Below are 24,275 nucleotides of genomic sequence, written 5' to 3' on the forward strand. Positions count from 1 at the left end.
AAAAATCCTGAAAATGACTAATGGTCTCTCAGCACAGCCCTAAATTATGCCTTATCTACTAGCTTCGGTAAATCCCAGCATAATATACAGATACTTTATTTCTCTTTAAATGGCACAGTAAGAATTGTGAATTCCGTTTCAGTAATATCATAGTGATGGTGATTCAATAGAATTACAAACAGTTGCAGCACCCTTCTTCCTCTGATATCAGTGAAATGAAAATTTCAAGTATTAAATGCTTATGTTAGAATGGATTTTTAAAGTTTACTGGAATTCCTACTTGATTTTACGTTTCATTCCAAAGATTTATGTTCAAACAAACAAAACTATATTTCACTGGGGGGACAAGTATATTTTACTCCATAACAGAAATAATCTCCATTCTTCTTGCAATGCTTGGAATTCTGATTTTTCAACAGTGGTGTTCAGTAATATGTAGCTTATGGGTTTTTGCTAGTCTGTAAATTGGTGTATTTTCAAAACCCTATGAACTCCCTCCTTCATCAGTGTGAAACACACAATGCAGTACAATAATATTTTATTTTTATAGCTTCTTTCATTCAAACCTGTGACCTACAGAGTTAGGTAGTAACTGGAAGAGAGAGGACATTTTAAGAAATATAAGCAAGAGAGACTACATGTTTGTAGCTGAGCTTTAAAATGAGATAGAGAGTGGTTGAGGCAGAGAGATTCAGGAAGATTATTCCAGAAGACAGGAGCTGCAGTAGAGATTTTTTTTTTTTTTCAAATCAACAGTGGTCAGATTACACGAGGGAGAGACAGAAAATACTGGTGTTACACAGAGAGTGAGGAGAGACAGACAGACACACACACATGGTCTGTGAAGTATTTTATTTGAAGTCTCATTTAGAATGCTCATCAGTGTATTGGATCACCTTATGTGCTAAGGAATTTTACATCACAAACACTCTTATGAGGCAGGGAAGTATTGTAGTCAGTATTTTACTGACAGGAAGCTGAGACAGAGAGAGGTTAAATGATTTGCCCATGATCACACAGAAAAGGTATAAAAAACCCCCGATCTCCTGAGTTCCATTGGGATGCATTAATCACAAGACCATCCCTCCTCAATAGGTGGGAAAATTTTTTTTTATAAAAAGGGAGACCAACTTTGAGCTATATCTTAAAAAAGAATGAGTTTGTTTGAATATGAGATGGTGTGGCCATCATTCTGGGCATGCTGGAGCTTGGGCAGACCCACAGGGAGAAGAATGTTGCATGAGTCAAGACAAGAATGTGAATGATGATTTAGCAGAGGTGGAGTGACACAGGACAGTGACATATGTTGCAGTGATAGTGATAGGTAGAGTTTCAGAAAGAGGAGATACAGTAGGTTGAGAAGAGCTCAAGGTCATGGATCACACTGAGTTTATGGTCTGTGTAGGCTAACAGGAATCAAGTAGTGGGATCAGCGTTCATGTCACACTCCCTGTCAGTACCTGGCCTTAGCCAGGGAAGCTAATGATCAAACCAGAAGACCAAATATGTTGATGAATCCTGGTCCTGTGCCACCTAAAGCACATTGTGCATATACTAAGAAGTGAGATGGAGAATGTGAAATTGTGCTTGAGGATGTTCATCATGCCCAAGGGAAGACCTTTCTTTTGAAGCATTTACTGTTGCTAAAACAAATTGAGAAGAAGTCACAAGTTTACTAGCTTAAGACAGACAACTAAGAGTCTTTAAAAGTGATGAAAAGTTAGAATTTTCGTGGTTTAATTTGTAGTTAAGGATAATGATAGAGATAAAAGCACAAAGATAGACAGTAGATAGAAAAGAGCAGAGAGCCAAAAAGTGAACCTTGTGGGATACTACAAAGGAAGGTCTTGTTACAGAGGAACTGTGTGTGCTATATATAGTATACACTGGTGTTGGTGGAATAACAGTTTAGAACATTCTGTGCATCCATCCTCTGAACGTAAGGGTCCTTTGAGGTGCTTCAGTATAAGTGCCAAAATCACTAGTCACTTCTGAAAGTCTTGGCTAGCATATACTACTTTATAGGAGAAAGAACATTGTGTCTCTTTTATGATGATCTTTTAGTGCAAGATAGACAAATTCAGACTAAAAATAAGGTGCATTTTTAACACAGAGTAATTAACCATTGAACCAAACCTTGAGACATGGTGGATTCTCCATCATTTACAATCTTTAATCAAAGCTGGGTGTCTTTCTAAAATATGTGATATAGCCCAGTAGAAGTTATGGACCCAATGCAGAAATTACTGGTTGAAGTTCTATAACCTTTGTTACATAGGAGGTCAGACTGGATTATGATGATGCTCCCACCTGGCTTTAAAATCTATTTAAAATCTATTCAAATCTCTTTGTATTATATGTTGATGCCTATTGACTTCACTGGCCATATTAAAGAGGGAAAACTGTGTTACTTTATATAAAAGCAAGTGGTTAAGAAAAGAATACTGTGTGTTCTGTGTATCTTAATTAAAATACTCAATGTGAAAAAATTTTTATTAGTTTGGTAAATAACTAGTGACTAAACCAAATTTAGCCCATTCATTTACATGAGTAAAATTACACTTTGAATGAATTTGGCCAGCTGAGTTCAGTTTATGGCATAATTAATCATAACTGTGGTGTGTGCTGTGTGTAACATGAATGTTCTGCTTCACGAACAGTAATATTTGGCCTTTTTGGCATATTTTCTTTTGTTAATCATGACACTGAAACATAAGGATAAATATAACTCCAGGTTTTGCTTTTCATAATGCAGCTATTCTTATGTTTTTTTATTATTTCTTCTGATGTCAAAACAAGGAGAAATTAAAGTCAGTGTGAAGGCAAAAAATGTTAGATATCTACTTCATGCTTATTCCAAAAATAATACTTACTCCTTGTACACAGTATGGAAATACACTACTTGAAATCACTTTAAAACCATAAACGAATCATAACTATTATTAGTCCAATGGAAGTTGCTCACATTAAGTGTTTACAAAATTGAGAGGTCCTTAGTTAGCCATATGTCTCCAACAGCGTACTAAAGAGAAAAAGAAATTAAATACTGAATTGAGAATGTCAGGTCAAGAGAGGCGCAACAAATAAGGTGTTAATCTATATCTGGGTATCTATCTATCTATAGCTCTTGTGAACCTGGTGAAAGGACCAGCATCAGCAGCAGGAAACACTTCCTTCAACTCCCCAAGTAGACTTAATATATAATATTTAACATAATATTGTGTTGGGGTATAAAAACCCCATACTGTAAAGGGTTAACTATCTGCCGTGGACTCAATCAGCTCTGCCCTGTTACATGTGCAATAGGTATCAGGCTTAGAGAGGGCGGATGAAAAGGGGACGGTCCAGCTCAGTTAGGAACTGGCTTGGAGGGAGAGCAGTCCTTCAGCTCCCATTCCTTGAGAGCAGCCTAGCTAGGGCCAGGAACTGAGTAGACTGCCTGACAGAACCTTCTTGAGGGAAGGTAGGTTTGATGTGGGACTATTGTTTTGAGTTGCTATAAGTGATTTTCCTGTTTGTTGCTGAGTATGACTGCTGCAGATGATTCCTCATTGGAAGGAGGAACAGCGAAATTAAAACCATTTTGTCTTTTGCAGCTGACCGGGGACCCAGAAGTAATTTGTCAGGAGCCTAGAAATGATCCTGTCACAAATGCTTCCTATAATCAGGCAACTCACATGTGAGTGCTCACAGAATTGAGGGCTAATAGATCAACAGGAGAGAGAATAATGAAATAGATATCTATGTGGACCCACCTCCCAGAGAAATTTTCTCTTCTCAGATATAAGATCTAGCTGAGAAAAAAAGTTGAGACTTTTTTAAGAAATAACTTAATGAGATTTCAAGCCTTTGTTTTTTGTATGTAAGTATGTACACACATCCATAATATGTGTATTTTTGTGTGGTCGTTGGAAACCTCATGGATCTAATTTTAGAGCAGTACCATTGTGAGTACCAATCAGAACATTGTTCATTCTCTCGTAGGCAGCAGGTAAATACATTATGTCCTGCCATGCATACCAGTAAAGTCAGTGTGGCCTTCAAGGCTTTTCTCAACTGGAATATTCCTACAAACCTTACTATAGTTATGCTGGATGTTCAAACATACAGTCAGTACTGAGACCTCTTAAATGAGTTGTACTCTTACAAACAATACTCCCTCCATACAGCCTCTCAAACATTTTTTATCTAAATGTCTAATAGAACAAGTCTTGTTTTTATTTTTGTGATTGATGAGCCAAGCAAAACTTTAAGGAGGCCTGGTCCTCCCCAAGTAGCTGGTTGGGATAGAGGAAATTTGTGAGCATAAGATAGCTTATGAATCATCAGCATCCACTTAGTCGGCTTTCTCCCAATGTCACACAGAGACATCGCAGTCGATTCAAGTGTTTTTCATTCTCAGCAGGGCAAGAATTGAGAAATTCAAAATGAAAATCCTGTCAGCCTTCTCTGAGTGTGCTGAGAGATGAAAGAGGAAGCTTATGACTTGCTTATAGCAAGGACCTGAAACTAAAAAATCTGGAAAGAAAGTGCCAGTGAAGTCTTGATAGGAAAGCTCTACTTTGCATCAGCCATGGTGGTTAAGCCTTATTTTCCAGTGCATGCTATTAGAGTAGATACTCTGTTACAGCAATCCTGTAGCAATATTGGCCAAACAAACAAACTGGTACAATGATGCATTAGAAGCAAGGGAGGAAGAGGATGATGATGCCATCGGTGAATGGTTTCAGAGTAGCAGCTGTGTTAGTCTGTATCTGCAAAAAGAACATACATCAATGAATGAGGACCTTTGGAAGATGTGCTGAGAATTCTTGAGAATAATGGGAGAGCGTCACACTGGTCATACTGTGAAAGTTTACAAACCAGAATAGCAGTTGTTAATAAAATGAGCCAGAAATTCTGAGTCTAGAGCTAATTCTTTCCCAGAGATCAGTATAAGCAGCTATGCACGGCTATGCTGCTCCTCTCAATGAAACCTCAAGAAAGACTTAAAAAATTTTTTTCTGAGCTGCCCCTTGCATCATTAACCCATCAGGGACCCAGAAACAAGACTGTGTCACCTGATTTAAATAAGTTTTTAAGTTTTACTCTGGTAGATGTTTTCTAACTTTTCACTGTTAGTGGCACTTAGGCAGTCAGTATGTCCACCTCTGCTCTGCCTTAGCAACCCTCAACATGTTTGTCAGCATCACTCACTTACTAAACTGCATACAACATATGTTATGATCTTTTTTACGTGTTTTACCCTTTGTTTAGTTTTCTGGCCCATCCACCAACTGCACTGTTACCTACACTGTTAACTTCCTTCTTTTTCTTCTCAAACATCTCAGTTTCCCATGTTACAGCCAACTAACAGTATTAAAATATAGGAAGGGCTTGCTGGTTTCCCGTTGTAAGATTCTGATTGCCTTGTCAGGCTTATCTTTCTGTCTTGAGAGATACTTCCATAAATTGGATAATATCATGGATTCACTGTAAATTCAAGATGGTAATCAATTCAGTCCCCATGCCCCTTTTCCTACACAGAGGTAGTTCTTCCTTAATGTCAAGACTAACAGCCTCTAGGAGATTTTAAACCCAGTCCACTATTTGCCATTCAGCAGGAATTGGATTGGGCCCTTAAGCCAAAGATGAGATAATTTAGTCAAGCTAATGTATTTGGGTACCATGTCTCAATCAGTCATGTTGAAATTCTTGAGGTTCTTCCATTACTGCTTTAGGGTTGTGTTTAAAAAAAAAAAAAAAAAATTAGTTTCAGAGTATTCCGGAAGGAACTGCTTATCAGTGTATCTGACTTTGCCACCCATCAGACAGATTGTTCACATTAATATAGCAAGAATAAGAAACATTAAATAAACCTGTTAAAACAATCATTTTATTGTCTTGTTCTTAATTATTTAATTACACATGTGAGTTACTCAACATGTGCTAATGCTTTAAAGTTAAATACTCCTTTAAATGTTCAGGGTATCAGGGCCTAAAAGGACAAAGTGCAATGGAAGGCCTATAAGAGTTAAGTCAATAAAAGGCAAGGGAGTAAAAGGGATGAATTATGGACTAAGTTCTGAGGTTTCTGGTTGCTACAGTACAAATAATGTAACTGGATGATTTAAATGAATACTTTTTTATTCACATTTTAGAAGTTGTGCCTGCCAACTGAAAATTAAAATATGCATCACCAAGACCGCTTGCATGTTGTTCTGATGGAAACAAACTTTAAAAAGGTGAAGACAAAGAGACTGAGGGGGAGAATGCTGTGATTCATTTACGTAACATCTACCTAGATAAAGCATAGTCAAGGCTGTAACATACGCTACTGAGAGGATGAGTACATTAGTTGCTAAACTTTTTGTATTATGGCATTGGTTCACATTTATTGTTTGCTTGAGAACTTGACATCTCACTCATGTGGTTGTGTCTATGCTGCACATGTTGCTTATATGCAATTTGTTCTTATCTATTTGCAAAACATCTTAAAAATACTTCCTTGGAGTGACACTATTTTGGCAAGGAGAAGAGTGTTTTGTTTTTTGTTTTTTTAAAGGGACATAATCTAAAAATGTAGATTTGAAGATTAAATCTTACCAACATATGCAGATAATTTTTTTAAAATGCTTCTGGGATGGTGATTCAGTGTATGACAGTGTTCTCTGAGTCAGTATTGAACTTCTGTCTCAGAATGGCTGCAGCAATTTCTCTGCTGTTGGAGGTGCCATGTTTCATCTGGGAAATAAGCAGAGGCTCTGACTGTTTGTGGTCATTAAGTACTGTATATGGTGCTATATATTTAGGAGTAGAGATGTTAATGGGCTACTTCCAATGTAGGTCATTATATTCCACTGATTTAATTACTCCTTGTGATTTCAGCTCATGATGGTATTTTTCAGTTTTTGTCCTACATTATAGAGTTATCCCACAATTTGATACAGTCACCACACCAGAGGTAGTAGTATTTCAGGGGAATAGAGATTTTTTGTGTTTGCTATACAAAACACATGTTAAGATAAAAAGTCTAATCACAGACAGCCCTTCATTGCCATGTAAGGGTGGCAACTCAGCTGAAAAAGTGAGTGTGAGTGTTGAGATATCAGGAAGAAGGAATCTTTTGCAAGAAGTCTCTGTGTTCTCCTCCTTGCTGAGGAGCAGCATTGGTAGCTCCTCACAGTACAATTGAGAGAGGAGGAAAGGAGCATGTTGTCGGTATGACTACAGAGGCTCACATGCTTTGCCAAATGCTGTGTTGGGGACAGAAGCATCAGAGGTCCTTTATTCCTTAATGTTATTGCTGAATATTTTAAAGAGGCATAACTCAGATAATTCACTAATTTACAGGACCTGACCCAGAGAAAATAGAAACCTTCTGAAAGAAAAGAGTATAAATTCTGCCCCCATTATTATTTATTTCTCTTAGTAAGAGAGTATTACAGATTTCAGATGCCAATGACTCCATGCAGTTTTCCATTTCCAGAATACTAAGAGACCAAATATTTTTAGTTGCACTCCACTAGATTCTGTGGGATTTCATAGCTGTAACTGAGAGGCAGGTCTGTCATTGTTTAAACATTTGAATAAAACCTATTTTTTAAAAAATTCTTCATACAAAATTTTATTTTCATTAAAAGTATTTTTTGCAATTTTGGTGTAATAAAAAGGGAATGAGACTTTCAGGGATACCATAGAGCAGTCCAACCCCCAGTCTGACAGCCTCTCTGTTATTGAGGAGGATGAAAGTCTTGGGAAAGGAGAACATCAAACTGAAGATGAGGGAAACGATCCCATAGTTGGAAATCACCTTCTAGGATATCTCTCCAGAGGAGGGAATCACGGTTACTAGGAAGAGTCAGGTAATATTGTAATGGGGGATTCAATCATGAGACATACATATTGCTGAGTTTGTGATGACCAGGAGACTCTCATGGTGACTTGCCTGTTGGGTGTGAAGGTTGTGCATTTCTCAAGACATCTAGACAGTCTTGTGTGCAGTGCTGGGGAGTAGTCAGTGGCCATGGTACATGTAGGTATCAGTGACATAGGGGAAAGGTAGGAGAGAGGGCCTGGAGGCCAAATTTAGGTAAGAAATTAAAGTCCAGGACCTCCAAAATGGTAGTCACTGAAATGCTTCCAGTTACATGCTCAGGGACAGTTAGGCAGAACTGCAGGATCTCAGTGACTGGATGAGATGATGGTGTAGGGAGGAGGGTTTTAAGTGTATTAGGAAGCCGGCAACCTTTTGGGGAAGAAAGAGCCTATACAGGAAGGGTGGGCTCCACTTAAACCAAAATGGAACCACATTGCTGGAATGTAAAATGAAAAAGGTTGTAGAAGAGATTTTAAATTGACTGAGGGAATGCTGACTGGTACAGAGGAGCACATGAGTTGGACAGAAACATCCCATTGGAGAAGATCTGTTAACTGGGATTCTCTGTATCCTGATAAAGAGGAGAGAATAGAAATTGAAGTACAAGTAGGAACTGAAGAGAAGCAGTCAAACAAAAGAGTCTCATTTAATTACATCACATGGAACCAGACAACTAAAAAGTGACCAATTGTATAAGAGCTTGTATACAAATGCTAGAAGTCTAAATACTAAAATGGGTGGACTTAAATGCCTGGTATTAAATGAGGCTATTTATATAATGGTCATCACAGAAACTTGGTGGAACAATGACAATCAATGGGACACAGTAATACCAGGGTACAAAATATATAGAAATTACGGAGTAGGTTGTACGGTAGCTGAGTGGCACTATATGTGAAAGGAAACATAGTCAAGTATAGTAAAAATATTAAATGAATCAAACTGTACCATAGAATCTTGGTGGATAGAAATTTTGTGCTTGAATAATAAGAGTACAGCAGTAAGAATATACTATCAACCACCTGACTGGGATAGTCATGGTAATTGCGATTAGAGAGGCTATAAAAATAGAAAACTCAGTAATAATGGGGGATTTCAACAATTCCCATATTTGAGTGGATACAAGTCACCTCAAGATGGGATGCAGAGATAAAATTTCTAAACACCATTAATGACTGCTTCTTGGAGCAGCTAATCCTGGAACCCACAAGGGGAGTTTAGGATTTAATCCTAAATGGAGTACAGGATCTGGTCCAAGAGGTGAATATAACTGAACTGCTCGGTAATAGTCACCATAATATAATCAAATTTAATATCCTGGGCATGAGGGGAAATACCAGAAACTGACCACACTAGTATTTAATTTCAGAAAGGGGAACTAGACAAAAATGAGGAAGCTAGTTAAGCAGAAATAAATGAACAGTCACAAGAATGAAATGCCTGCAAGCTACATGGAAACTTTTTAACACCATCATAGAGGCTCAAATTAAGTATATACCTGAAAAAACTGTTAGAGGACTGAAAAATGCCACCATGGCTAAACAGAGTAAACGTGGCAGTTAGAGGCAAAAAGGCATCCTTTAAAAATTGAAAGTCATGAAAACCCTACTGAGGAAAAGAGAAAGGAGCATAAACTCTGGCAACTCAAATGTAAAACTATAATAAGGTAAAAGTCTTTTGCTAGTTGCTCTTCGAATTCTAACAGCAAAATAATGAAGTACACCAGAAGCAGGAAGCCTACCAAGCAGTCACAGGGCTGTAGGATGACTAAGGTGTTAAAGGACCACTGGAGGAAGACATGGATGTTGCAGAGAAGCTAAATGAATTCTTTGCATCAGTCTTCACTGCAGATGATCTGAGTGAGATTCCCACACCTGAGCCATTCTTTTTAAGTGACAAATCTGAAGAACAGCCCCAGAGTGAGGTGTCAATAGAGCAGGTTTTGGAACAAATTAAACTAAACAGTAATAAGTCACTAGGACCAGATGGTATCCACCCAAAAATTCTGAACGAACTCAAATATGAAATTGCAGAAGTAAGAACTGTGGTACTTCTTAAATTAGCTTCTGTACCAGATGATTGGAGGATAGCTAATGTGACCCAAATTTTTAAGAGAGGATCCAGGCAATTACAGTCTGGTAAGCCTAATGTCAGTCACAGGCAAATTAGTTGAAACTATAGTAAAGAAACAGAATTATCAGACAGAGGAACACGATTTGATGGGAGAAGAGTCAACATGACTTTGAAAGGGAAATCGTACCTCACCCATCTATTACAATTCTTTGAGGGGTTCAACAAGCAGGTGGACAAGGGGGATCCAGTGGCTATTGTGTACTTGAACTTCAGAAAGCCTTTGACAAGGTCCCTCACCAAAGACTGTTAAACAAAGTAAACAGTCATGGGATAAGAGGGAAGGTTCTTGCAAAGATCAATAACTGGTTAAAAGACAGGAAATAAAGAGTCGGAATATGTGTTCAGTTTTCAAAATGAACCAAGGGAAATAGCAGTGTCCCCCAGGAATCTGTCCTGGGACCACTGCTATTCAGTATTTTCATAAAGGATCCTGAAAAAGGAGTAAACAGTGAGGTGGCACTGTTTGCAGACAACACAAAGTTACTCAAGATAGTTAAGTCCAAAGCAAACTGCAAAGAGTTAACAAAAGGATTTTACAAAACTGGGTGACTGGACAACAAAATGTAAGATGAAATTCAATGTTGATAAATTCAAAGTAATGCACATTGGAATACACCACCCCAACTATAGATACAAAATGATGTGGTTTCAGTTTGCTATTACCACAGAAGACAGAGATCTTGGAGTCATTGTAGGTAGTTTTGGGGGAAATATCCAAGCAATGTGCAGCAGCATTCAAAAAAAACTTAACCGAATGTTAGGCAGCATTAAGAAAGGGTTAGACAGTACGACAATAAATAGCATAATGCCATTATATAAATTCATGGTGTGGCCACATCTCGAATACTGCATGCAGTTCTGGTTACCCCATATAAAAAAAGATATATTAAAAATTGAAAAGGTGAAGAGAAGAGCAACAAAAATGAAGGGTATGGAACAGCTTTGATATGAGGAGAAATTAAAAAACTGGGACTGTTCAATTTGGAAAAGAGATGAGTAAAGGGAGATATGAGAGAGACTTTTATAAAATCAGGAGTGGTATGGAGAAACTGAATAAGGAAGTGTTATTTACCTCTTCACAACACAAGAATCAGGGATCACCCAATAAAATTTTATCAGCAGCAGGTTTAAAACAAACTAAAGCAAGTACTTCTTCACACAATGCACAGTCAATCTTTGGAACTTGTGGTCAGTGGATGTTGTGAAGGCCAAAAGTATAATAGAGTTCAAAACAGAATTAGATAAGTTCATGGAGGATAGGTCCATCAATAGCTAAAAACCAAGATGGTCAGGGATGCAACTCCATGCTCTGACTGTCAGATGCTGGGATTGGATGACAGAGGATGGGTCACTTGATAATTTCCCTGTTCTGTTCATTCCCTCTGAAGCATGTGGCATTGGTCACTGTCGAAAGAAAGATACTGGGCTAGATGAACTGTTGGTCTGACCCACTATGGTTGTTCTTGTTGTACTTTTCATTCGTGCACAATTTGAGTACTACCAGTTTGGGTAACATTTGTAAGTGACTGTGATTTGGTATCCCTTGAGCAGAAGTAATGATCTCAAATATGAGCAGAAGAAATGACTTATTGCTCTCTTTTCTTTTCAGAGTCACAGTGTACACTCTGTGGTGAGCCTGAAGGTGAGTGTGTTTCTATGTTCTTAATCATTTTCAAAGCTGGTAGTGCACAGGCTTGACTCAAGTGATCTGTTTAGTCTGTTAGTTCATTTGTATAGGTAACAGTAGATTGAACATGGTATTAGAAATGATGCTAACACAAGAAACACTCACACTTTGCTGTGCTAGATACCAAAATGAATCAAATTAAACTGAGTAAAGCACAGTACATGCTCTAGGCAGAAGAAAATTATCTTAAAGGGCAAATATTCCATTACAGTAAAAATGGAAATATTTGCTTTTTGTTCAGTTTTTGTGTGTTTGCCAGTATAATTTGGAGTATGAAACACTGATGAGGCACTTGAAGACATCATTTGGAAAAAAAGGACATTGGATAATGTAAATGAAAATGAGTTAATCTGTAAAGGGTCACATTTTCATGTTTAGTGTAACTCAGAGTGATAAGAGAAGCTCTCTAACAGGTGAGGTGAATAAAGACTGCTTTTGAAACAAGGATAATTAAACAACATTAATGCAAACATATGCACCAATGATATTTATTTTTCAGTGCCAAATTAACAACAAGATGAGATGTTGGATTTACCTAAATAAGCATTGAGGTTTTTACTTTTTGAAGCAAAGAGTCCATTATTGGAGAAAAACTTTGCATTCTATTACACTTATTGCTATTAAACAAAATGTAAGAGGAAAATTATCTTCTGACCCGGCTATCTGGAACCTCTCTATCAAAAGTAATCCAAAATACTGGCCATGATGGATCCATTTTCAGCCATTTTACAAAACTCAGAAGCTTGATTATGACGGGCAGCTTAATTTTTCAGTACTTTATATGCTCAGAATAGTTTCTGAAAAGCAAAACAAAGCTTTCTATATTTTGGGGTGGGGCGGCAAAGAAGCTAATAACCGTATTCTGCAGAATTAAAGATGGTGTCTGATGTGATAAATCTTGGGGCTTTGCAACTAATGAAACAATCCAGTTCATAAGAATATTTTTCATTTGCTTGTATTAATTTATTAACCATCCTGAGAAGTTTGTTTTGACATTTTTGCGTTCCTTTTACCAAAAAACTATAGTACTAGTTGCAGTGCTTTTTCCATGTAGTTTATAAAAAAAACAGACCAAATAAAGGAAAAGCATACAATAGATGTTCAGTGGCCTTATGTGGCAAACTGGTGACTTTACTATCTCAGTGTATAGTTGTATGTTGGACTAATACTGTTGTGCATGACTAAACTGACTTTCCACAATCATGCTCATTTTTTTCCCAGAAAACCAGAAGTACATACTCAGTTTTGCAAACCTGAATTAAAAAATGTATGTGTCCTTAAAAGTGAATAACAGGGTTCAGACTTTTTTTAAAGTACTCAATAACAAACCCTTCATTTTTATGTGTTTAAAAAAATCTGCCAAACGGTGAGTGACTGTGTTGTTGGTGGGACCTGTATTAACTTGTTATTCAGCTGTTTAGATGAGCAAAACCAAACTGTTATAGATGGAAATTTCTTCTGGCGCACCAACTAACTCCTTGAGTGCTGTGTTACTGGTATGCTAATTGTTAGATCTTAGATACAGTTTTTAAAGCCTACTCATTAATTTCAGCAAAGATAAGTAAAAAGGGTTTTTAGTGTGTTTTTGTTTTGTTTTGTTTTGCTTCTGAGTGCACTGATGTCCAGGTCCTGAGCAAACTCAATGGGTTTAACCTAATATTATGGAACAGTGATAGCTGCACCAGAGTTAAGGTTGCTTTACGAAGTTCGATTTTTAACACTAGCTTTACACTTTTGTAGCAGTCTCAATAAAATGGCAAAAAATCCACACATAATATAAATTTTGAGCACTATATGAATTTTTCATTGTGGTTTGATGAAAAATGAATTGATAGGGAGAGATTAATGAGAGTTCAAAAATTACCCGTTTTGGAAATTATTTCATTGGATTATCTCTTCCTCCTCGCTCCAGAAATCTAAAACACTATGGGATCTGTCCATTGGCTACACTGTTGCTCAGCTATACATAGATAGTATTTATCTTTAGGGTACCTTCCAACTTTTTTTAATAATGAAAGATATACTTCTATTCATTTCCAAGGGAGGAAGGCAGAGATTGTTTCATCCACTACTCCTGTATCTTAGGGGGCAGGCTGCCACAAGTTTCTTACCTCTTCTAAATGCTGTTTAAATTCCTATCCAGTTGATTATACTCACTATTGACTAAGGCTATGAACCTGCCCTAGAAAACGGTTAGAAAAGTGCTTCTGTACACTCCCACCAACCCCTATTTTTAAAATAAATTAGCAGAATGTTTATTCAAAGTTGAGTAGACCCGGACACCAGATCTTTAATATGACAAACCCCCATCTGATCTACTACACCACATTGCCATCCATACTGGTTTAGTCACACTGAGTTATCCTATTTCTAACCACTATAAACCACATTGCTCTGCCAGAGCCAGGAGGAATCCAGGATTCCTGATCACCAATATTCTACTGTGGACTAGTCACTAGTTGTGGAACACACTGGGAAGAGCATGTGAAGTCCTTCTCTGGTGGCTCATCTTTGTGTAAGTTTGTGCTTATTCCTGCAGTTCAAGTAGTAAGAATTTAAGCTTGTGATCTGAAGGTTAAGGGATTCAAACCCGGATGATGATCTGTTTGGAGGCGTGGTAAGGATTATGTGATTCTCATGAGGAAAAGGCCACTCCAAAGCAGGTTTTTTACTTAAAAATCTATTATCTGTAAGTAGTCATTTGAATCATTAAAATACACTTTTCATATTTGTTGTTTATCACACATTTTGCTTGTGCAATCAACTCTTCAATGTATGTGTAACATGCCTTGTCTAAGCTCACAGAGGATGTGACTGTGACAACATTCAGCTTGAAAGCCTGGCTCTTTAGCACAAGCTGTAAAGACTCAAGTGTTTATATCCAGAGCTTTTCAGTTCAATCCCTGTTACTGTCTAAGATGGCGATTGTCACACTTGCAGCTGTACCACATTAGCATGTTTAATTGTTGAGAGGTATTCCTCATATTAGTAGGGAAGGGGGAGTGCATTAATAAGATCTGATGGTACAATACAGACATTTTGTACCCTATTGCTGCGGCTGCTGCTGCTGGTGGTGGCATCTGTTTTCCAGGAGTCCATGAGAGGCTACAAGCTGTTCTGGAAAGTGAGTGATAGTACAGATTTCTTCACTGAAGTTCCCTTGTGCTGAAAGTTTGTTGGTGCTAAACATAGAGGGTTGCTCTTGCTGTACTGACTTTCAGTAATGTTTTAAACAGAGATAAAATGTTGTAGACAAAAAAAATTTACTGAGGCACAGCAGAGCATCTCATGTTCTTGAGGAGCATGGACGAAGTCAAGAGTAACTTCAGCAGCAGTTGCTGCCTGTGATCTCTAGGCAGATATAGCTCTTCTTCTTCCTGACTCTCATGAGGTATCCTCTGAAATACACTAAACTTGTATTTAAAAAATTGGGAAATTAGCAAACAAAAGTTAAATTTGGTAGCTGGGCACACTCCAGCCACTCAGAACCTTAAAAGTATGGAACTAAGTTATGGGGAGAGACTTGTGCATTCTTTTCCAACTTCATATTGCTTACAGTATTAATAACACATGCCAGCAGTCTCATAAATCTTTCACTTCCATTTTTGGCTTGTAGCTTATGTATTCCATCGTTATTGTGTTCCTTGTATTGACAAAGATAACTGCATAAATATAATATACTTTGACTTTTGTAGGGTGTTTGACTTAGTACTGCACTGCATTTTGTTAAAAAAATTAGCCCTGTAAAATACAAATAAAGCACAAATTAAATGGACTAAGAACTAGCTAACTGACAAATCTCCATGTAGTTGTCAAAGGGAAATCATTAAATTTGAGCGTTTCTAGCAGGATTCCACAAGGATTGAGACTAGCCTTGGGCTATTCCCTATTTTTACCAATGATCCAGAAGTAAATGTAAAATCACTGTAGATAAAATTAGCAAGTGACACAAATATGACAGAGAAGTCATAAAGAATGATCGGGGTTGCTTGAGAAGTTGGGTCTATTCAAATACAATGTATTTTAATACAACCAGATGCAACGTTCTACAGAAACAAACAATATAGGCCTTACCTACAGAATGGGGGACTGATCCTGGAACACAGTGACTCTAAAAAGATTTAGAGGTCAGAGTGGATCAGTAACTAACCATGAGCCTCAGTGCAATGTTGTGGCAAAGAGGGCTAATGCAATCCTTAAATGTGTAACAAAGAGAGTAATGAATAGAAGCAGGGAAGTGATTTTTACCTCTGTATAGATTACAGCTGAGACTGACACTAGAATACGGTGTAAAGTTTTGGTGTCCACATTTAAAGGATGTTAAAGAGTAAGAGGTGACTTGCTTACAAAGTATAAGAACTTGTGTGGAATGAAAATGCCAGGTAGTCAAGGAGACTTTAATCTAGCAGAGAACAAAATAAGAACCATCAATGGCAGGAAACTGAAGACTTAATTCAAAGTATCCCATTATTTTTTTTGGATCCCCAGTTTGAGATGGCTACAACCTGATCTTTCACAATATTGAACCTATAAGGTGCTCTTTAGTGTTCAAAGCACAGCTCGCTTGACACGCTGACTTACAGTTGCAGCTGTGAGTGCTCAGCACTTCTACAAATCAGATCTCAGGGTCCTAAATCAGGCATTAGAAAAGGAGGAACATACAATTAGTGACCACCTGTCAGAAGTTTGGTTGAAGTGACTTGACCAACATCATGGAGGAACTCTGTGGCTAAGGCAGGAATAGAATCCAGTTCTCAAGGGCAGCATTCAACTAATTGAGTCCTGAAACTATCCTTTTTTCTTCCTGCAATCCCTTGCCTCATTCATTGCACACCTGTGCTTTGCTTTCTTTCAGAACGGTATGGCCAGTGTATTGTCTGCAGTTATGTTATCACACAGTCCTTCTAAGCAAGCACATTTATTCTTATGGGGAAAGCATTGCAGAGAAAACCCATTAAAACAACAGAAGAACCTACACATCCACTAAAAGCTTACTAAAGGTCATCTATTAGTCTTATATGGCCCTTAGTAGGTCATGTCTTTCCATCCTTTCCACAAGGATTGGAGCCCTCCCTTGGACAGAAGGTTCTGTCTGTTTTTTGCATTAGAAAGAACCCCAAGAGTCAATTTAAACTCAAGCTATTTATCCAAAAATCCTTTCTTTGTCTAGTCTCTGAAAGATCCAGTTTAAACTGTCTTATATGAGCTTTCCCAGAAGGTGGTACCTCTCTGTCAGGGTTTCAACCTGGCTGACTTGCATTAATCATCACTTTTTGATATTGAGGAGGAGGAGTTGTGGTAGCCCTCCCCCAAGAAGTAGAACACAATCACACACAAACCATTCGTTTTAAACGATGGACCCCCAAAGATATTGCAAGAAGTTGCCCTATCTGTCATAGGCTCTTCCTTTATTACACAGTCCTGATTCATCCCCAAAGTAGGTCCATCCTGTGTATTGGATGGGGTCTTGTGGAAAATAAAGTTTGATCATGTAATTAAAGACTGCATCATAAGGCATATACAAAAGACGGGTCAATTAAGTTAACTTTCATTCTAGCATGTCGTAACTTTTAAATGCTTGACTTTGCAACTTAGTAATATATTTTTGTATGTATTCAGTATAATCATATCTTAAATGTATGTTATGAAGTGGTTAGACTTTACAATTCGGCTCCTAGGGCCAAGTATTCCATAGTAATTGCAACCATGCTTAAATTATTGTTGCAGTTTGTGCTTACAATTCATTTGTCGGTACAACCTGGGCATGTACCCACAAACCTACTAATTGCATTTGGATGCCAGTCAGGCACTTCAGAGTAGGGTGACCAGACAGCAAATGTGAAAAATCGGGATAGGGGATGGAGATGATAGGAGCCTGTACAAGAAAAAGACCCCAAAATTGGGACTGTCCCTATAAAATCAGGACATCTGATTACCCTACTTCAGAGGGACAAGTACTAAAATTCTCTCCACCCGAGTTATTGATTTTTGCAGGTGCAAAATGCCTTCACAAATTTGGCCTACAAGAAGGAGGCTGGCTTCAACCCTGTGGAAAAACTATCCCTTAGTGTGTAGCAACTTGGATTGAATTTTCCAAAAGCCCTGATGTATTCATATGAGAGCTTCACATTGTTGTGGAATGTGGAGAGCTCCCTGTGCTGTCTGGTCTTAAATGAATGGTGTATCAGAACAGTATCCATGTTCAGTCATGTGGCTATTTGGAGGTCATCACTTTTAGTTTCTTTTCACTCAGAATTTGATATAAAGTGTCACTCCGAACAGATAAATAACCTTTTTCTTTAAAACCTTCCCTTTGGAAGTTTATCAGGACTACTTCCAAACACACACTCAGAGTATGCTCCCAGACAGATCTAAAAAAGGAGGATCTTGGAGGACCTTATAGCATTGCAGGATCTGTCATGATTTTACATTTATGCACATATACACCAAAAAAAAGGTTGGTTGAAGCCCCTAGTTTGCATATGGAATTTAAAGGTAGTTGTTTTTACATGTTGTTCGTAGATATGTACCCACTGAAGTGCCACTGACTCTTTTGCTTCAGTGAGTTTAAGAAATACACACATTTCCATATTCACAAGGTAATTTACATACCAGAGATCATATTTTGATGAGACTTCTTTTACTCTGAACATGGCATATTCAAGGAGAGGGAATTAGTGTTCATTCATCAGGCTATGCACAATTGGCTTCAGAACTAAGGGCAGAAAAAGTGGAAGATAATATACCATACTAAGCTGCTGTCAACTCTGCCAGAAAAACAGAAGGATGAAGACCTTGATTAGAGCAAATACATACTACTGTTAGTGCTTCATGTTACAGAACAAACATCAGGGAAACGATGTTCATTTAAGGGCTTGCCTTTAAATCACACTGAAAGTGAACAATGAAATTTGTTTTATCTTTTCTCCATCTGGTGCATATGGAAAAGATTGAGATGTGAAGAGGCAATGGGGAACAAGAAATACTATGCCATATATTTGAGAGTAATGTCAGAGGCTGTGGGTATGATCCTGGCCCCACTGATAGGATTCATCTGCGTATATCTCTCCAAATCGGTTCCCACTGCAAGGGCCTCAAGAATTGATGCCCCTCATTCCCTCTTGGTCGCTGCCTGTGGCACATAATAGTGCACCTTGGTATCTCCTATTCTTAGCCTGTGGCGCACACTAGCTTAGTCTCCAGAGGGCTGTAATGCTTTAGACTGATTCAGATCTTTGCACTCAATACAGGGGTAACTGGGTGCAGTTTAGTGGCCTGTGAGGTGCAGAAAGTCCGGCTAGATGATGTGGTGGTCACTCCATCTCAAAAAGGATTTAGTAGAAATAGCAGAGGTGTGGAAACAGATGACAAATACAATTCAGATGCATGGAGAAAAAATTGCATGAATAGAAATTGGAAAGATTGGGACCCTTTACTCTAAAGAGGATACAAATGAGGGAACATAACAAATACAAACCAACAAATTCTATTAAAAATGGGCCCTTTCAATTATCTGTACTTATACCAAAGGAAAAGGACAGTAAATGAGTAACAAAGACTGAAAATTTAAAACTAATTAAAGGAAATACTATTTTATCCAATGCTCAATTTGCCTGTGGAACTCATTGCCACAAGATACCTTTTGAGGAGAAGAGTTACATAGGGTTTTTAAAGCACTAGATGCTTCCATGAATAATGAGAATGTTCACAGCTACATTAGAAAAGATTAAAGAGAAACAATTTTTAGGTACATAAATTCTTAGGTACTAGTGCAGAAACCGACCTCTAATTGAAGGGATTAGAAAGAAACTTTGACTGTACAAGCAAGTTACCCCTTAATTTCCCATTTCCTTGCCCATTCCTCTGAAGCATCTGGTACTAGCTATAGTCCTAATTGGTCTGATCTGGTATGACAAATCTTATGGTCCTGTGAATCTTGATTTTAACTGTCAAACCTCTGAGTCAGTGGGAAGGGAAGAATTTAGGCATCTAAATGCTTTTTGAGGATCTGGGCCAAACTCTTGTTGATATCAATTCACTGAAATCAATGGGAGTTAGGCCCAGATCCTCAGGTGCCTTTCTCTCCCACTCCACACTATGTGAGCTCAGACAAGACAGGTGAGTCTCACTGGTAACTCAGCTAATCGGAGCTGGTCTCCTTGTTATCTTAATTGTACCATTAAAGCACTTCAGAAAATATTCTGGGGTTTCATGTGCAAAGTTATATCAACATACAGAATATTATATGTGGTTGTATTATATCCTGCAAAGTTGGGGGAAGGGCTGCAGGATGTGGAAGACATGACTTTTTTTTTTAAATTTCAAGTGCCTGTAAATTAAGATAGAGTTTATTCTCATTGCCTTTATGGCTAGTGATGTCCTGTTCAGCTGTTCTAACCCTGGACATGTCAAAGTAAATAATTAGATACCCCATCTTTTCATTGTTAACATGTATCTGTATTGCTGCAGATTTACTTTTTCAAATGAAGAACATATCTAGATTGTTGTATTTTTGTCTAAGGAGAAACCAACTTGTGTTAAGTACTACATTTTAGCAAAAAATGAAGTTTCAGAAATGCTAGACTCTAAATAGCTTCACATTGTTGACACTATCAAGTGGTTGATCTGATTAAAGCCTTTTTCATGTGATTTTTAAAAAAAAATATTTTTTTCCTGGACAGAAAAATATGCTAATTTCCACATATTAATGTCTTTCTACCAGCCCACCTGGGGAAAAACAACTAGAAATATGATTTGTTAGGGAAAAATCTAATATAAAGAAAACAAATTATAAATGTTTTATAGTCAAAACCAACAATATTGCTGAGTTTTGGACAACTAGTCATAAAATGTATAAAGTGTCTAGAGCTGCCAGAGAAATATCCAGAATGACTGAGATTTCTTTTTCGAGTGCCAATAGCTAATTTAGACCCCATCATTTTGTATGGGGATTACATTTTGTAATTTGCATTTCCTTGCATTTATCAATGCTGAATTTCATCTGACATTTTGTTGCCCAGTCACCCACATCATTGTTAACTCTTCACGGTCTGCTTTGAACTGAAATATCTGGAGTAATTTTGCATTGTCTGCAGATGTTGTCACCTCACTGTTTTCCACCCTTTTTTCGAGATTATTTATGGATATGTTGAACAGCACTGGTCCTCATTCAGACCCGTAGTGGACACCACTATTTACCTCTCTCCATTCTGAAAACTGACCCTTTTATTCCTATGCTTTACTATCTTTTAACCAGTGACTAATTCATGAGAGAACCTTCCCTCTTATCCCATGACTATTTACTTTGCTTAAGAGCCTTTGGTGAGGGACCTTGTCAGAGGCTTTCTGAAAGTCTAAGTAAACTATGTTCACTGGATCACCCTTGTCCGCATGTTTGTTGACCCCTTGCAAAAAATTCTAATATATTGGTGTGGCATGATTTCTCTTTACAAAAGTCATTGTGTCTCTTTCCCATCAGATCGTGTCCATCTATGTCTGATAATTCTATTTTTTTACTATAGTTTCAACCAATTTGTTAGTATGGGGGGAGGGATACCTCAGTGGCTTGAGCATTGGCCTGCTAAACCCAGGGTTGTGCGTTCAATCTTTGAGGAGGCCATTTAGGGATCTGGGGCAAAAATCTGTCTGGGGATTGGTCTTGCTTTGAGCAGGGGGTTGGACTAGATGACCTCCTGAGGTTCCTTCCAACCCTGATATTCTATGATATTGAAGTTAGGCTTACCTTCCTCTAATTGAGCCTCTAGTACTGAAGCTGATTTAAATGATAGTTTACATACCACAGAGAGTAGTTCTGCAATTTCATATCTGAGTTCTTTCAGAACTCTTGGGTGAATACCATCTGGTCCTGGTGACTTATTATTGTTTAATTTATCAAGTTGTTCCAATACCTCCTCTGACAGCTCAATCTAGGACAGTTCCTCAGATTTGTCACCTAAAAAGAATGGCTCAGGTGTGGGAATCTCCCTCACACCTCTGCAGTGAAGACTGATGCAAAGAATTCATTTAGTTTCCCCTCAAGGGCCTTATCTTCCTTCAGTGCTCCTTTAGCACCTCTATTATCCAGTAGCCCCGCTGATTCTGATGTACTCAAACATTTTTTTGCTGTTAGTTTTTGAACCTTTGGCTAGTTGCTCTTCAAATTCTTTTTTTGGCTGCCTAATTATACTTATGCTTAGCTATCTGGTAATATTTTGAAAAATTTAAAAACTAAATCAAAGAATAACTTAGTTACAAAAAACCCTGCTCTATGCAAAAACTTGCTTCTTTAAATTAAGATCCGTCATTTTAAAGGTCATTATTAAAGTAGTAGAACTATACTATTTCAAATACTTCCAGCTTTCATGCTAGCTGTGCTTCTGGTTAAGATTAGTGTTTCTGGAGAAATTCTCATTGTTTTCCTTATTAAAATAAGGAATCTGGGCAATATTTAGTTCAGAAAGAATTTCTTAATATTGCAATTTACTCTTCACAATATAATGTTCAATCTGTATGGCTATATGATGTCTCCATAGTATTTCTATTCCTCCAGCTTAAATAAGACTAATGGTATTAGGAAATCAAAGGGATATGTTAGAGATTTTTGCAATGAGATTAATAAAATATTAAAATAAAAATGCTGACAGTTCGGACTAACTGACTCAACTGTATTTTCATCAGTTGTATGCATAGCTCCCATTAGGTGTTCAGGCATCAGTGAAACAGAATGGAGATCAAGTAGTCCTGCATGTCTTTCAGAATCTCTAATTTTGATGCATCTTGACATGGTTCTTTAATATCTTTTGATAGCAACAAATTAGCATGTTTTCTATATTATTCTTTGAGCCTTGTTTTGTGTGTGTCTGTGCTTTTGTTTTGTTTTTGACGTGATGTGAGGAGAGAAATGTACTGCTTCCTGTCACTTTCTTCTGCAATATATGTATCTTGTGACAGTTCATGGAGTCTGCTATGGTTTTTAAGCAATGCTGTCTAATAAATTACAATAATTTTAATATTTTAAAACAGCATTGAGCAGCATGTTGCTACTGTATTGACATGATAGTCTTCAAAACTGCATTTGGGCACACAGAAGAAGTGATTTATTCAGCTAGTCTGTCAGCTAATGGACTAGTTCATGAAAAAAACTCTCTGCAGCTGATTACACTTAGTGTAGTCTAGAGCATTTCTCAAACTGCTGAAGCAACAGTGGAATCTTCCAATATTTGTATTTTATCCATGTGTTGTTCTAAAACTTGATAAATATTTTCTCAACAATGGATCCTTTGGTAATTAAACCAAGCATCTCAACATATGCAAATACTGCAATATCATGTTGTTTGGCTATGCCGGAAGACACTGGATGTGGTTTTATTAGGCCACAACTTTATTCTTAAATGTCTGGGAGTACTCAGCAGATAAAAGTACACAGTGAAGGTAATCCTATAATCATTTCAATATATATCCAGGGGGCTTCAGCTAGCTCTCCCCCTACCCATCCTGATCCCCAGCCAACCCTCTGCTGGGATCTCAGCATTCCTCAGCCTCCTTGAATGAGGATTTGGGGAGAGGGACCTATAAAGGAGGGGAGAGTTGGCCCTCTGTTGCTCCGGACAGCCACCCTGTTTATATAATGAGTTGCAACGTTATAGCCCAACTCCCGTTCCATGTTTTACCTCAGATAAGACCCTCTTCCCCAGACTCACTGTAGGGATGGGGCCAATCCTTGGCCAATCTGATGATGAGGTGGAAATTCCTTCTCAGCCCCCCAGGAAATGAATGACTAGCACAATGCCCTCAGTGGATCCAAACAAAGCCCATTATTTCACCACTCACGTGGTTAGGAGGGTGGGTGCTGCCCCACCTAGTCCAAGGAAAAGAGGTCTTTTTCCTGCACCAGCATGGACCTATATAGTCCTTCCTCTGTTCCAGTCACCTGGAGGGTCGGGAATGGGCCAGAATTCCCACGCTGATCTTGTCTACCACTGCAGCAGAAAGTCTTTCCAACAAGCCAGACAATAGCCCCCAGCGATTAATTTGCAGTAAGATCACTCTAATTTAAAGACTCAAATTCTTTTTTACAAAGTCTCTCTTTATCTTTATGTCACTTGTGTTGAAGAGAAATTCCACATACCCCTTTTTTTCAAATGTATGAAATCCTACACCACTGGGTTTCATTTCTGAACTCCTGATTCACTTTACTGGGATGTACAGATAAAGACAAACCAATTTAATTTCTTCAAATGAAATGTAACCCCAGCCCTAGAAAGTGAAGTCTTTCCATTCATTTTATATGCCACTGGTTAAAATAAATATGCATCTGACCTGCTCTCATTTGAAGTCAATGGCAAAACCCTGTTTCATTTCAGTAATTGGAGAGTCAGTCTCAAAGGCCCACATTCTGCAAACACTTAAAGATGTGTGTAACATTTATAAGGTGAATATTCCTATGTATAATAGGTCTGTTCATCTGAGTAAAGTTACACACATTCTTTAGTTCTATTTATGTCAATAGGACTATCCACATGAATAAAGGTACATTCATATTTAAGCATTTTCAGGATTAGAACCATTATAAACAAGGTCAATACCACCTCCAAGATG

At 37.8% G+C, this 24,275-nt stretch overlaps 1 protein-coding gene across 5 annotated transcripts in view; it reads left to right on the forward strand.

Moving 5' to 3' along the window:
* DLGAP2 (DLG associated protein 2) overlaps window positions 1–24,275 on the forward strand; it is a 698,632-nt gene that overhangs the window by 349,663 nt on the left and 324,694 nt on the right. For all 5 annotated transcript variants that reach the window (XM_032798258.2, XM_032798257.2, XM_032798259.2 and 2 more), the window contains one exon: window positions 11,601–11,633. In XM_032798258.2, the coding sequence (XP_032654149.1) occupies window positions 11,601–11,633 (33 nt within the window). The remainder of the gene's footprint in view (window positions 1–11,600; window positions 11,634–24,275) is intronic.

This window comes from Chelonoidis abingdonii, chromosome 3 (assembly GCF_003597395.2).
Source record: "Chelonoidis abingdonii isolate Lonesome George chromosome 3, CheloAbing_2.0, whole genome shotgun sequence".
Classification (NCBI taxonomy): Eukaryota; Metazoa; Chordata; order Testudines; family Testudinidae; genus Chelonoidis; species Chelonoidis abingdonii.